General features: G+C 52.9%; 1 protein-coding gene across 1 annotated transcript; it reads right to left on the bottom strand.

Moving 5' to 3' along the window:
• Window positions 1-6624: 6624 nt before the first annotated feature.
• LOC138847487 (olfactory receptor 10V1-like) lies at window positions 6625-7896 on the bottom strand. The gene has a single exon (XM_070066374.2). It carries the CDS (start codon window positions 7700-7702, stop codon window positions 6764-6766), a length of 939 nt encoding a protein of 312 aa, XP_069922475.1. The 5' UTR covers window positions 7703-7896; the 3' UTR covers window positions 6625-6763.
• Between the last annotated feature and the right edge of the window lie 7765 nt (window positions 7897-15661).

Consider the following 15661-nt stretch of genomic DNA (forward strand, 5'->3'; position numbering starts at 1 on the left):
AGTTGGGGAAGATCTGGGGGTGTGAGCAGTGAGAGCTGTTTTCTTGAGGAGACAGAGAGGCTCAAATACACGGGTGCCCACAACAGGCTTCAAGGGACAGTATGTGGGTGGGGTAGGTGTTGTCAGCACCAAGCAGCGGCTAGTCCCATCACTATACTTCTCTGGTTATCACTCCCAGACTCTCTCTCTCTCTCTCTCTCTCTCTCTCTCTCTCTCTCTCTCTTTCTCTCGTCACATGGATTTTACTCATTCATTAATTTATTATTAAAATAGATTCCATGTAGGTCATAGATACAATTCTAAGAATATAATGATATTTCTCTCCTTCCCACCTCCTTCCTTCCTTTTGTTTTATCTTTTTAAACATTTGTGATAACAAATTTTTCTATCTTTTTTAAAGATTTATTTTAGTGGGGGTAGGCACTGCAGTGTAGTGGGCTAAGCCTCCAGCAGTTTGAGTCCCTGCTGCTTCTCTTTGGATCCAGCTCTCTGCTATTTTCTGGGAAAGCAGTAGAGGATGGCCCAAGTGCTTGGGCCCCTGCACCCTTTTGGGAGACCCAGAAGAAGCTCCTGGTTTCCGGCTTCAGATTAGCCCAGCTCCGGCCATTGTTACCCTTTGGGGATTGAATCAGCAGATGGAATACCTTTCTCTCTGTCTGTAACTCTGCCTCTCAAGGAAATAAATCAAATCTTTTATTTCTTTGAAAAACACACACACACACAGAGAGAGAGAGAGAGAGAGAGAGAGAGAGGTCGGTCTTCCATGTACCTGTTTACTCACCAGATGGACACAATGACCAGGATTGAGCCAGGCCAAAGACAGGAGCCAAGAGCTTCATCTGGTCCCCCACTTGGGTGCAGAGGCCCAAGGACTTGAGCCATCTTCTGATGCTTTCCCAGGCACATTCCCAGGGATTGGGAGTGGAGCAGCCAGGACTCAAACTGGCGCCCGTATAGGATGCTGGCATTGCTGGGAAAACATATTTTTATTTTACTTTATAATCACAGGCTCAGTGCTGTACTAAACAAAGAGTCCGACAAGTAAAAAGCAGAATGATTGATATTCAGCAGGATTGTCGACAAGGGCTATAAACAATAATCAAATGCCGAGATGTCAATTTGACTCATATACATGAAATTGTTTTCTTTTTTTTGTACTCTGTATATTAGCTACCACAAATCATTTAGCTCTCATTTCAGCTTCCCTTTGGTCAACCTGGGATTGCCACCTAATGCCCCTGCAAGGACTTCATGATGGTGACCCCTTGCTGCCTGCTTCCACCTAAGGATGCAACATTGCCCAGTTCTGAGGGGGAGGCGTGGCCTGAAGAGGGTTGGCAAAATGGAGGCACCCAGTACCGCACTAAGCTGTGTCTAATCCTCATCACCATTGATTTGGCACCTGGATGCTGGGCCCTGGGCCATGTGTCGCTCTCCATGTGTCATCTCACGAAATTCTCACCGGGAGACCCAGAAGAATCTCCTGATTCCTGGCTTCGGATCAGCACACTTCTGGCCATTGTTACCATTTGGGGAGTGAACCAGCAGATGGAAGACCTTTCTCTCTGTCTCTCCCTCTCTCTTTCTCTAACTCTGCCTCTCAGAGAACTAAATAACATATCTCTGAATCTCTGTGTGTGTCCCTTGATCTCTCTCTCTCCCTTGCTCTCTCTCTTATGCTCTCCTTCTCCCTCTTTTCCTTCTTAGCCCCTTTCCTCTGGTCTGATGGGTCTCCCCACCAATAAACCCTTTCCCTTACTCCACTGTTTGGTGTATTTTGTGGCGGCCTTACATTGGTGCCGTGACTCAGATCCAGGCTCCCCCAGTGACTTTGCTCTTCCTTCGGGGATCTCTGAGCTGCCTTGGGGTCCTGGATTTCTGCCAGCCACAAAACACACCCCCGGAACTCCTTCCACACCACCGAATGCTCTGTGATTTCCATCCACACACTGGCCTTTCAAATTCTGAGGTAAGACATGGAACAGGAAATTCTCATGGCGACTTCCACTGTGGGTTGTGGTTCTACTCCCTCGCCTCAAAGTCCTGGTACCAGGCACTGCCTTGTGTCACTATGGACACTGTGTCTGGGCAACAGTGGGTGTGGGTGACGACTCAACCTCCTGTTTCCTTTCTATGGGCTAAGCCCTGGGCTCCAGCGGGCAGGTGGGTGACAACCCCCACCCTCCATTCCCATATCGTCTTATCAGTTTGATGGCCATGATCTCGGGGACGCCTGATATCTGCCAATATGACACTGCAGGTCTCCATGGGAGCTTCTTTTCTCCCCAGGTTTTGTCCGATTCTTCTCTGGATTGCCTTCTATGTAATATGGTCCCTCTAAAATTGGCTCCAGACTTCAAATGCCGACCCTGATAGTTTCATCACTTCTGTGAGTGATCAGGAAAATGGAAGGAGATCCCATACATTCAAGCTTTTCCTACGTTCGATCTAAACCTTCTATGTGTACTTCCTGCTCTCCTGCCCAGGTCCTTTTGGCCTCTACAGTTTTCAGTAGAGGTCAAGGGCCTGAGCCGAAACCCCTTCCCTCTAAGTTCGCGGCCCCGACTCTTCACTGTCTTGGCTCACTGTAACTCCCCCTCTCACCTAGGAATTCCAACTTTATCTTAGAACCAGGCCTGGTCCAAAGTCTACTCTGCCTGTCTTATCAATGACCCTCCCGCAAGTTTGCGAGTGGCCGTCTCCATGCCTTCACCCTCCAGCCCTTGTCCTCCAACTGGTCTTTGCCCCTCCCTCTCCTGTTCCAGTTTTACCATAAGACTAGCAAGGGAGTAGAGAGCCCATCCTTCTGAGCTCCCTGTTTACTGTGAGACAAATTAAGTATCCTGCCCTTTGATGGCTCTTTTGTTTTATCATGAGCAAGCCAGACAGGAAAATCAGGTCTTTTGACCTCCACCGCAGTGGACTTCTTGTCTTTGGTGTGTCGGCCCCTGGCCCACGGTCACCTTTGGGAAGTGTCTGGCAGCTGTGTGAACTTTTGTTTCAGAGTCAGTCCCAAGTGGCTGCCTGTTGACTAGGATATCATTGGCCTAAGGTGTTCTTAGGGTAAAAAACTAGACACTGAGTTTGAAAAAATTTCTCTCTTCGAATCTAGGCAGATCACTACCTTTAAAAATATTGCTGTGTAACTTGCCGAACTTATTTTGCAATTTATTTTAACAGGTTTCCGATGCTATAGCGATAGGTAATCAGTACTCGATGAAACAGCAGTGGGTAATCAGTACTAGTTATAGATGAGCGCAATTTTAATTTTAATACATCAGCATCTTAAATCATCTAGGTGTAACTGCTGAATGTAAAATTGGGTAAAGGCAGATGAGATAAATGCGTCTAAATGTAAACTTTGGTACTCTCCACACATTATATTCCATAGAAAAACTATTTCGGTTTGCTAACAAGTAGGTTTTCTTAAACTGTCTATGGAAGATAGTTCAACGCTGCTTAAGAGTAACTAAGGCTGAAATTTGATGTTACCTTATTTTTAAAATGTTGCATTAATTTGGAGATTTTTAACAGGTTATTTCAAAACGTATAGCAAATGAGGTTAAGAAGGAAAGAGTTTTCTTGTTAAGGAAGGCTAAGAAGGAAAGAGTTTTTTGAAAAAGAAAGGATGTGGTCTGTAAGAATTACTTTACACTGATGGCTAGTTTACTCTAGACTGGAATGGAAATGATAGGATGGTTCAAGTAAGTTGAAGAGGGTGTGTGGAAGTCACAGAAGGTTATAAAAGAAAGAAATTTTGGATACAAAATTATTAATCTATTTCTCTTTGACATAGAATTAGGATCTGATCCTCTGTTACAGCAATGAGTTAAAGTAATCTATTAGGTTCTCTTAATGTCTCTGTGAGGTTCTAATTGTTTAAAACAGCTGAGTTTTTTTTTAAATTAAGAGTTATGATTTGTTTGACTATATGCTTATTCTAAAACATTTGAATAATCACCTTGTGACAATGATCAAATCTGGTCTATAGTATGTCATCATGTTAAGGGATCTTATTTCAATCAGATATTTTAAGCCTTCTTGACATCCTTGACAGGCATTCAAAAAAGTCAAAGTTCCAAAGCATTTGGACTTTGGCATTTCCAGCTGAGGCCCTGGAAATATCAAAGGATATATGTTTCTCATCTTGTAGAGACACCAACTAATCAGGCTATTTGGATTATATTAGAGGTACTGTCAAGATGGGAAGTGGTGCTAAATTTTAGATTTCGATAATATAAAGTGCTACTGATAGAAATGTCTGAAAGTTAAAAAGTCTAGTGATCCTGTGTTACTAGACATGATAGTTATCTTAATGAGAAAGGCCCAGAGGCCTAAGATGGTTAAATGTTCTGTAAAATCCTACGGGTGCTTTTGAAAATACTATATGAAGTAAGCAAGTGCCTCTTGTTAGTTAGGAGACAGGACCCACATGGTGGCTTTCCTTCAAGATCTACCACTCCATTCTGGGAGTGCCCCTGTGGTGGCCCCAAAGGCAGGGTCATCAGCTAGGCATGGTGAGGAAAGGGGAGGGAGCTGTGCGTGGAGGGGAGCAGGCAGGGCTCGAAACAGGTGATGACTATGGATGTTTTCCATGCCTCAGCTAGGAATGCTGCGGGGGTTCAATCCACAAGGAAAGGTATTGCTGATTAAACCCAGAGCCTGGAGCGAGGTGATCTTGCTGTCGGTTTATTTGCCCAAGGTGAAGGGTCCATCAAGCACTCAGGCTCTCTCCTTCTTGACCCGTATAAACAGCACGTGGGTGCTTCCAAGTGTGGGGGCAGTGGTGATTCTCCCCCTCCTATGAATGAGTAGGAAGCAACCATTGTGTTAAAGTGAATTCTTTCAGTGTCCAAGAGCCCAGGCTGATCTGTGCACTCCTGGAGGGCAGGGACCTTGTCTGGAGTTTTCTCCGCATCCCCGGGGCCAAGCCCAGGGCCTGGTACACAGGAGGTGCTCACTCTTTTACTCAAGAAATATTTGCTGCTAAGGGCTTCGGCGGTGGGAAGCAGAGGGACCTCCGGCACTCGGCCCAGCCTGTGGGGTGGGAGTGGGTGCAGCAGACACTTTCCCGACGTCCCTTCTCTGCCCTTGAATTACAGAGGCCTTGGCCCGACAAGGGATTAAGTGTTTGTATTCCCGTCAGAACCGGGCTCCGACGGTAATTCTCTGCTAAAGCACGTGGGAGTTCCCGATTCAGTCCAACGGCCACTTACTGAACACCTGCCACGTGCCAGGTGCTGCAGTGAGAGTGAGGAGCTTTAGGCCGTCAGGGAGACAGAGAACACGTTCCAGTATTGTCATGAGGCACATGGGTCACAGAGGAGGGGCATCTCCCCCACCCCGCCGGGCCCGGGATGGGCAGGGGGCAGGGCTTGTTGGGAGCAAGTGGCCCTCTGAGTGCAATTGGAAGAGGGAGGAGGAGTCAGCGGGCCTGGAAGCACAAGTGGAGCAGCTTCCCACCCGCCCTAGTGAGGGCGGGGAGCGGTTGGTGGGTGCAGAGTGGGCGGCCCTGGGCCTCGAGGACGCTGTGGCGGCAGCTGCTGGCGCTGCTGCTTGCCTTTGCTGTGGGGTCTCTCCGTGAGCTAGAGAAGACCGCCCCTTAGTGAGGCAGGAGTTCGGTTTCTGGGCTGGTCTGCCTGTCCACCGCTCCACTTTACCTAGTCTGGGTCTGGGAGCTCTTTGCATTTCTATCCCCGCTGGCTCTCTGGCCGGGGCAGTGGCTGGCTGAGGCCGTCCAGTGGGACGGGGGCACGTGGACCCCTTCAGATATAGGTAGAATGTCCTGCACAAGCAGGCTGCCGGCTGCGGCTGGAAAGCCTGTCTCCGGACCGACCGGCACCCCCCCCCCCACGCCACTAATACCTTTTCGTGCCGCGTGTGTGACCTTGCCGCTTTAAATCACACCTTCAGGTTGGGTGCAATTTCCCTGGGGACAGTCAGACTGGCTCCAGGAGACCCTGGCTCTCTGTGTGACCTTGAGGCTACAGATCACCCCTTCAGGTTGGGTGCAATCTTTCACCAGAGCTAGCAGAGGAGGGGGTTGAGCCCCTAAGGGGACGGGAAGTCTCCAGCAGACCTCTGCTGTCTCCATGAGCCCCAAGCCAATCAACTTACGCATGTGAAACCCCCGTCCAATGGGCACCCCCAAGAGGATGACCCAGTGAACAGACAGTGATGCCTTAGAAACCCAGGACACTTCCTCAAAGCCAGGGTCTCGCTCAGGCACTCCACCTGCTCTCCTCTCGGACCAGACGTTTTCTCTGCCGCTCACCAATCAAATAAACATTTATTTTCTAATAAAAGTCTCTGCCTCTTCGCAAATCGCTTCCCGGCTTTTTATTTCTAGGCTGAGCTGAGGAAGAGAACCCATGTGACTTCGCTCTGGCAACTGCCCTCCCCTCTGAGACCGGTAACAATGGCTCAGGGTCCTGTTTGGGTCATCTCGTGGCCTTCTGCTTGCCGGTGCCCACGTCTCAGGCGGTGCCCCAGATGATGGGTGGGGTTGTCCCTGAGGGCGCCATGGAGCAGCCATGAATGCTCCGAACCGCCACATCTCAGAAGACCCTGGGATGCCATCCACGTTTCAGACCTCAGCACAGGAGCCAGTGGGTGGCAGGTGTGCTCAGAACCATGCAGGCGCCCTCACACGTGAGGAGCCGGGCCGCTAGGTCTGCACTGAGGTGAGAGTGCGTTCTCGAAAGGAGGCCACGTTGGTCCTGGTGGGCCCGGCCTTCGCCTCCAGCTCGCCCTGGGCTGGGCCTCAGTGGCCGTGGCTCTCCAGCAGTCTCCTGAGGGCACCCTTGACTTCCTTGTTCCTCAGACTGTAGATCATAGGGTAGAGCATGGGAGTCACGTTGGTGTAGATTAAGGACACGATTTTGTCCTGCTCTGGGGTGTAGCACGACTTGGGGCGAATGTAGATGAAAATGGCACAGCCGTAGTGCAGAAGAGAGACCAGCAGGTGGCCCGTGCAGGTGGAGAAGGCTTTGCTCCTGCCCTCAGCAGAGTGGATTTTGAGAACAGCAGCGATGATGAACGCATAGGAGAGCAGGATCAGCACGAAGGGAATCAAGAGGATGAGCATGCAGACAACGAAGATGGCGACCTCGTTGGCTCGCGTGTCCGAGCAGGCCAGGAAGAGCACAGCGGGGATGTCACAGAAGAAATGGTTGATCTCGTGGGACTGACAGAAGGGCAGCAGGAATATCAGTGTGGTGAGGGTGAGCGAGAGGGCAAAGCCGCTGATGCAGGCCAGGGCCAGCATCCGCAGGCAGAGGCCCCTGGTGATGAGGAGTGCATAGCGCAGGGGGTTGCAGATGGCCACGAAGCGGTCATAGGCCATCACAGCCAGGAGGAAGCACTCGGCCCCGCCCAGGGCGATGAAGAGGTGCATTTGCAGCGCACAGGCCAGGAAGGGCATCCGCTGGCTCCTGGACAGGAAATTGGCTAGCATGTTGGGGACAATAACCAACGTGTAGCAGATTTCAATGGCAGAGAGGTTTCGAAGGAAGAAATACATGGGAGTCTGGAGGCAAGAGTCGATGAGGGTGATGAGCACAATCGCTGCATGCCCTGCCAGGGTGACAAGATGCATGATTAGAAAGAGCCCAAAAAAGAGGATCTGCAGGTCAGCCATCTCCCCAAAGCCCAGGATAACAAACTCAGAGCTCAAGGTGTGGTTCTTCCGCACCGGCTCCATCCCGTGTGCTCCTCCGGACGGCCCGTGAGCTGGGGAGGCCAGCCTTCGTGCAAGTCCCAGGCCGTGGGAAACCCCGGAGCCCTGTGCACGGACCAGAGTGTCGTCAGCTCTCCCGGCCCTGCCACCGCCTTTTCCAGGCTCGCCCTGGAGTTCACTGTGTCAGCCCCGGGACTCCGGCCCTGTGTTCAGTGAGCATGAAGAGCTGCTCCTGGGAGGTCGCCTTGGAACACCTGTGGGGCTGTTACAGAGACGGAGCAGATGAGTGAACCCTAAAGACGGAGCTGTTTTCCAGAGATGCCAACCCCCGGCTTTCTGCCCAAACTGCTTGCGTCAGGAGGAGCTGGCGGGGGTGGGGGGTGGCGCCATCTCTGCCGCAGAGGTTCAGGGGGAGACTGGGCCTGCGGGGCTGCTGACGCTGCAGGGGGCTCCTGCAGGATGAAGGGTCACTGAGGTGATCTTACACAGTTTGGACTTCGTGCCAACAGACTCCCAGGATTCCTGCTGCCAACAGGCCGCCCACAGTGGGCTAGGGGGCAAGCCAAAGCCCACAGTGGCAGCTGCCCCTCTGGCACCCATCGCTCCTCATGGCGTGGAGGCCCTGGCTCATGCGTCACCTCCTCCCAGCCTTTGCTCGACCCCTACGTTTCCTCAGCACTCTGGACTCCCCCTAAGCATATTATTTGCCACCAGGTCCTGTCATTCTCCGATGCTTTCTCCAGCTTGATCAACAGCCTATGAGCCCCATAATGGCAAAAGTGGAGAGCCGTGCTGCCTGTCACACCCTGGCTGAGGCTTGCTCAGGATCTCAGTAAACGTTTGTTGAACGAATGCCTCCCGCTCATCTGCACATGCTTCTCTGTTAGTTCCGGGCCAGATGCCGAGTGAGACGAGGGCAGAGGGAGGGGCTGGGTCCCAGGTAAGGCACCCCCAGGACAGAGCGGGAGAGTCAGGGAGGGACCTGTCTCAGGACGCAAGTTACAAGCCAGATGGGGAAGGGGGGAGACCTTATAAGGGGTCTAGAGATTTAGCCAAGCGTGAATCTGCAGGAGTTAGGGACCCTGTGGGAAGGGCGCTGCCACCGAGCGAGCGAGCGAGCGAGCGAGCGGGGCTCACTTCTTAGGGACGGCTGAGGATCCGAGTGGTTTTCATGACAGCTCTGCTTGGCATAGGTGGTGGTGGTGAGTCCAGGGGCTCAGCCATGTGCGGGTTACGCTGAGCATCATTGTTGGCTCCTGTTTACCTCACCGGCACCTGGATCGTTAGAGCTGGACCAGTACCTAGAGGGAAATGTGCGCATTCCTCCGTTGCCTGCATGACCTCCCCTCCGCAGCCGACAACAAGCCTGGCCGCACCAATGGCTCTGCCCGGACGCCACAGTCAGTCCCTGCGCAAAGGGCCCCTGCCCTGCTCAGGCCCAGCCCTGCGCAGCCCAGCCAGGGCTTCCCCCCGTCACACAGCCCCACGACGGTCCCAGGAGCCCCAGTTACAAGGACTGGCAGAGGGCCCGGTGATCAGCTCCTTCCACACAAGCGCCGCCTACAGCTGAGCTCAGCCCCGTCTCATGACTCAGCCCGGCCTCCCAGCCTCCACCTGCCCAGCCTTCCTCTGAACCCCAGGTTCTCCTTTGCAAGCTCTGTCTAAGCATGAGAACGCTTCCTGGTTTAAGTTTTTCCTCCTTGGACTGTACCCTGGGCTTTGGCTTCACTGCAACAAATCACTTGTACCCTCTTCCCCCGTGACAGTGCTGTGGAAATGTGGCGATTACTTTCTCATGCTTGGGGCCAAAACCCTTGAAAACATCAAAAACACGATGAAAATGAAAGCACAAGTCACGTAGGATTCAGCAACTTAAACAGTGCGATGTGAAAGTCAGCCTGAAAGTTTTCGATCCCTCAGGGCTCCCTCCCACTCTGCAAAGAGATCCACACGCACACACATTCACACACACGCGCACCCATACACACAAGGCTACTGTAAAAAGCTTATGGGGGAGGGCCGGCGCCGTGGCTCACTTGGTTAATCCTCCGCCTGGGCGCCGGCATCCCATATGGGCACCGGGTTCTAGTCCCGATTGCTCCTCTTCCAGTCCAGCTCTCTGCTGTGGCCCGGGAGGGCAGTGGAGGATGGCCCAGGTGCTTGGGCCCTGCACCCACACGGGAGACCAGGAGGAAGCACCTGGCTCCTGGCTTTGGATCGGCATGGCGCCGGCTGTGGCGGCCATTTGGGGACTGAACCAACGGAAGGAAGACCTTTCTCTCTGTCTCTCTCTCTCTCTCACTCTCTGTGACTCTACCTGTCAAAAAAAAAAAAAAACCCTTATGGGGGAAATAGGGAAATATGAGTTTACTCTGGTGCAAACTGCTTTCAGATAGATGCCCAGTTTTTTCAGAACGTGCGTTTTCCACATATCGTGGAAAAAGTCTGCACCAAAAAAGCCCTTTTGCACCAAAGTATACTGATACATTTTGTGTGAACTTTTTGAAGTACTCTTTTTTTTTTTTTTTTTGACAGGCAGAGTGGATAGTAAGAGAGAGACAGAGAGAAAGGTCTTCCTTTTGCCATTGGTTCACGCTCCAATGGCCGCCACGGCTGGCGCGCTGCGGCCGGCACACCACGCTGATCCGAAGGCAGGAACCAGGTGCCTATCCTGGTCTCCCATGGGGTGCAGGGCCCAAGCACTTGGGCCATCCTCCACTGCCTTCCCGGGCCACAGCAGAGAGCTGGCCTGGAAGAGGGGCAACCGGGAAAGAATCCGGCGCCCCGACCGGGATTAGGACCCCGTGTGCCGGCGCTGCTAGGTGGAGGATTAGCCTAGTGAGCCGCGGCACCGGCCTTTGAAGTACTCTTGCATGCACTTGCAGCTGCATACTCGTACACACAGTCATTCACATAATTGCACATCCATGCACACACACACAAACAAAATGCACGAAGGCTCACATGCACACGCTTGCACGTGCACCTGCGTAAACAATCACCGCAAACATTTTTAAAAAGACCCGGGTGAGATCCTCACCTCGGAATTCCGCGCATCGGTTGACTTCATTCTTTTTGATGGCTGCGTTGTGGATGCACTGTGACTTCAGCAGGCGTAACTAAACACTAATGACAAATATATGGAACTGTATGAACAAGGAGAAATGAAATAAAGACAAGGTAATGCCTTCATTCTGTGATGGCCTCCACGGTGCAGCGCTTTCTTCTCTCTCTCTGTCACATTCCGCGGCACAAGCCCAGCCGGGTGTGGAGCAGAGAGCACTGCCCTGCTCGTTCCTCACGGGCCGAGCAGCCCTGGAGAAGAGGCCGGGGGTCACCTGAGAGGGGCGCAAGGGTGTCCGAAGCAGAAATCTGGGGAGCAGCCAAGGTGGGACGGAGGTTCTTCTGCTCCCACCTGCGGTCAGGGAGGAGCTGAGAAGGATGCACGGCCCAGCCTGGGGAGAGCAGCGGCCGGAGCGGGCGACCGGGACCTGGCAGCAACAGCTTTGCAGAGCCACACGGCAGCTCATCAGCCTGTGTGGACCGGAGGGAGCACCCCCCGGAAGGGTTGCTGCTGGCTGTTATGAAGGCTGCGTCCCGGGAGGAGCAGGTCCGACCCGAGACTCGGGCTAAACAGCAGGGAGGGCCGGAGGGGAAAGTCCTGGGAGAGGTCAGGGAGGAGCCCGGGCTGCAATCCTTCCCCACCGGGAGTGCCTTCCCCAGGTGGCTCAGCCCAAGCCAAAGCCAAACCCAGAGCCGGAGGGCTGCCGATTGCTTGCGAACTAGAGCGTCCTACAGGGCTGCATGATGCCGGAGCCCAGTTCGCTGCACCCCCCCACCCCGTGGTGGGCTTAGCAGGGTGTAAATGGGCCTGGCGGGCTGCATCCAGTGGCAGAAAACCTCCTGGTTCGGGTTGGGTGGAACCCAGTGAGCAAGCCTTGCTCAGGAAAGGCGTCCAGTGTGCAAGGGAGCCTAGGTGATGGCTTTGTGAGCTCCTCCATCCCAGGCTGAGCGCCTGCGGTTCTGTATGGTCACTGAGAGGAGCGGGATCAGGGCTCGCATCTGCAAACAGGAAATGGGAATGGGACCTACCCCGCCCCCCCCCCCCAAGACATCCCTGTTTGTGCTTAGAGTCACGCACAAGCCCGCTCCAATAATTCTAGTAGTTTCTCCTCTATCCCTGAGAAGGACTCCCAACACTGCTGGCAGGGGCTGGGGGTGGGGGTGGGGGTGGGGTCACGGTACCTTTCCAGCCTTGCCACTATCCCCCCCACCCATTCCCCATATTCTCTGTGCCCCTCCTCACCGCCCAAGTTCCTAGACAAAAGTTCCTTGGTTGTTAGCAGGACAAAGGGATTCAAAGCTTAGTGTTCTCAGCTCTCACGGAGGAGGCTTTGGCAGCAGCTCTGTGATGTGCTCTTGCCCTGCCTTGGGCAAGAGTGGGACTGCACGAGGTCCCTGAAACCCACCCCTGCTCAATCTGAGAGGCTGACCAAGGAAAGCCCCAGCAGCCCGAGGGAGAGGCCTGGCCTGGAGGCTGGGAGTGCCCTGCTCACAGAGGCCAGGGGACTCTTGCAGCAGGCGTGGTGGATGCCGGGCTTACCTTCAGGTAGGGCCCGCAGGCAGGGGAGGAATGGAGGAGCTGTCACACACGCACTGCACGCTTTGGAAGACAGCTGCCTCAGAGGGCATGCAGGTAACTGGGCCTGCTGCCTCGGAAGCCCCCAGACCTTCCAAAGCAATAGCAGCTCAGGTACTGCAGCTGGCAAACTACCCCTAAGGCCTGCTTCTCTCTCTGGTTAGACAGCATGAATTCTGGTAGGATTTGGGGCCATCCACTACTGAGTTCTGGGAACGTAGCTCTGCTGGGACATTTTAAGACAATGACTTGGGGCCGGCATTGTGGCACAGTGGTTTGAACCCCAGCTGCTCCGTTTCTGATCCAACCCCCTGGGAATGCACGTGGGAAAGCAGTGCAAGATGAACCAAGTCCTTGGGCCCCTGCACCCATGTGGGGACTCGATGAAGCTCCTGGCTCCTGGCTTCAGCCTGGCCCAGCCCTGGCCATTGGGGCAATTTGGGCAGTGAACTGGTGGATGGAAGATTTCTCTCTCTCTCTCTCATTTTATCTCTCTGTGTCTCTCTCTTTCTCTCTGTTACTCTGCCTTTCAAAGAAACAAAACTTTTAAAGCAACATTGCCTTGCATTATAAATGTGGTGGGTGTAGGACTGGGGATCGATATCAAAGACATCCTTTGAACTATGTGGACTCCGTCTAAGAGAAAGCCACAGGGAGTTGGCATTGCAATCATACAGTAAAGCTGACTTCTGAGTAGAAGACAGATTGGAGACTGTGACTTGTGACAATTCCTTTCAGCTCTGTCTCATCACATCTAAAGACTTTCATTTTGAGATTCTCTCAAATGTCTTTGAACTTCAACTTGCAAGGAGACTTTTGAACTTTACTCTCTCCCCAGGAAGCTTCTCATGATGATGGTTTATATTTGGGTCGCCTGGTATGCTGGATGCTTATGACTGGAGTGTCATAGGGTTGCATTTGCTCTTGCTGCAGGATCTCTGATGCGATGCGTCGGGCAATGTTTGCTGTACATATCTTTTGCAAATTAATTAGTTAGTTAATTAATTAATTTGAAAGACAGAGTTACAGAGAGAGGTCGAGAAAGAGAGAGAGGTCTTCCATCTGCTGGTTCACTCCCCAAATGGCCGCAATGGCCGGAGCTGAGCATATCTGAAGTCAGGAGCCAGGAGCTTCTTCCGGGTCTTCCATGTGGGTGCAGGGGCCCAAGGACTTGGGCCATCTAGAACCGGTGCCCATATGGGATGCTGGCACTTCAGGCCAGGGCTTTCACCAACTGTGCCACAGCACTGGCCCCCATACCTTTCTGATCACGTGGTTCATTCATCAAAAGCTCTGAGCTGAAGGGGCTTTGGTCTCTTTTGCTTCATTTTTCTAAGAATTATTTATTTGTTTGAAAGGCAGAGTTATATATACAGGGAGAGATAGAGGCAGAGACAGAGAGAGGTCTTCCATTCACTGGTTCACTTCTCAGATAGCCACAATGGCCAGAGCTGTGCCAATCCAAATCCAGGAGCCATGAGATTCTTCTGGGTCTCCCACACGGGTGCAAGGGCCCATATGGGATGCCAGCACTGAAGGCGGCGGCTTTACCCGTTACGCCGCAATGGCACCGGCCCCATCTTTTGCTTCTTCTTTCCACCCAGCTGAGGATGTGGGCCTCCTCTACAGAGCCTCCCCTTCCTCCAACGGGTTGTTCCAAGCATAGACACCAGGTGAGCACGGCATCAGCAAGCCCGCTCGGCTCGCACAGCAGGCTAGATCCACAATGAAGCCTGTGTCAGCACGAGGGCTGGGTGTGGGGTCCCCAGCTGCTGGCAGGGAAGAGCTGTGCTGTGCAGCTGCTGTTCCCTGATCAGCCACATCGTGAGCCTCAGGCCTGACTCACATTTATCATTTACTTAGTTATTGGGGTGTCAAACACACAGGAAAGCAATCCTAATTGGGGGCCTCAGATTTCCTTTGGCCTTCTCGGCCAGCACTTCTGGTTCCCAGAGTGCAACCCCCGCCCAGTCCCCTGCGTCATGTTGCCCGTGACCTTGATGCTTGTCTGCAGGGAGTGAGGAAGCCACAGCTGGCCCCGCAGCTGGGCACTAAACTCAGCAGAACCCTCACATGGATTAGATTAAAATGAGATGGAGCAACCTGGTTGATCACTGGTTTCTCATTTGAGCCATCATGGAGGACCGCCTCCCTCCCTCCTTCTCCCTCCAGCTGGGAGGACCCCCTCCTCGCTCTCTCCCTCCCTCTCCCGCCCACCCCCTCGGTCCATCCCTCCCTCTCCCACAGTCATGGAGGACCTCCTCCTCTCTCCCTCCCTCCCTCTCCTGCCTTCCTTCACCCCCCCCCCAACCCTCCTCTTTTTCTCTCCCTCCTTCCCTCTTGCTTCCCTCTCCTCCTGGGTTTCCAGTCTAGCATGAATCCGTACTTTTGAAAAATACAATAAAACTGGTAGTGAGATTAACTGAATAAATACATTCAAAATGTAACTTCATATTTTTATCACTAGATTCAACAGACATAAAGTCACTCTGTTGCCTAAACCCTCAGTACTTTCCACGGACCACAAATACTTTGGGGGTCATCACCAATCCTCAGACTGTCTTTCTTTTTTGGGGCTGTCAGAACAAAATACCACAAAACAAACTGTGTTGCATACAACAACAGAAATGTGTTCCCTTCCAAGCCCTGGAAGTCACTGGTCCAAACTCAGTCCTGGAGGTGGCTGGCATTCCTTGGTTCCCCTTGCCTTTTAGGCACTGAGATGAATCACTCCAACCTCTCTTGCCTCTGTGTCTGTCTCCACATGTCCAATTTTATAAGCCCACCAGCTTCTGGACCACTCGAATGAGTTCCTTTCAAGTAAGTACATGTTCCTGGTTCCAGGTAGTCCTAAATTGGGTGAGGTGGGATACTATTCCACCCCTCCATGGACCATCATCATTTTGCAAAGCTGACTTTCCGTGGCCCTCACATACAGGGCGCAAGACTGATAGAAAGGCAAAGTCAGGCCTTGTTCCTGGTTCCTTGTGGAAATCACAGGTGCTATCCCACAAGGGCCTGAGCTCAAGGTAAGGCTGAGCTATGCAGCAGCTGGAGAAAGGGCACACTTCCTGCCCTGCCAGCACTCCTGGAAGCCCAGTCAAGTTGTGGTTTCAGTTCTTCTTCTTCTTCCTCCTCCTCCACCTCCTTTCCTCCTCCTCCTTCTCCTCCTATTCCACCTCCTCCCCTTCCTCCTCCTCCTCTTCCTCTTCTCCTTATTCCTCTCCTCCTCCTCCTTCTTCTTCTTTTCATCCTCCTCCGCCTCCTCCTCCCCTCCTCCTCCACCTCCTCCCCTCCTCCTCCTCCACCACCTCCTCCCCTTCTTCTTCCTTCTCCTCCTCTTC

The sequence above is a fragment of the Oryctolagus cuniculus genome, chromosome X (assembly GCF_051225735.1).
Source record: "Oryctolagus cuniculus isolate XC-2025 breed Fujian yellow rabbit chromosome X, ASM5122573v1, whole genome shotgun sequence".
Classification (NCBI taxonomy): Eukaryota; Metazoa; Chordata; class Mammalia; order Lagomorpha; family Leporidae; genus Oryctolagus; species Oryctolagus cuniculus.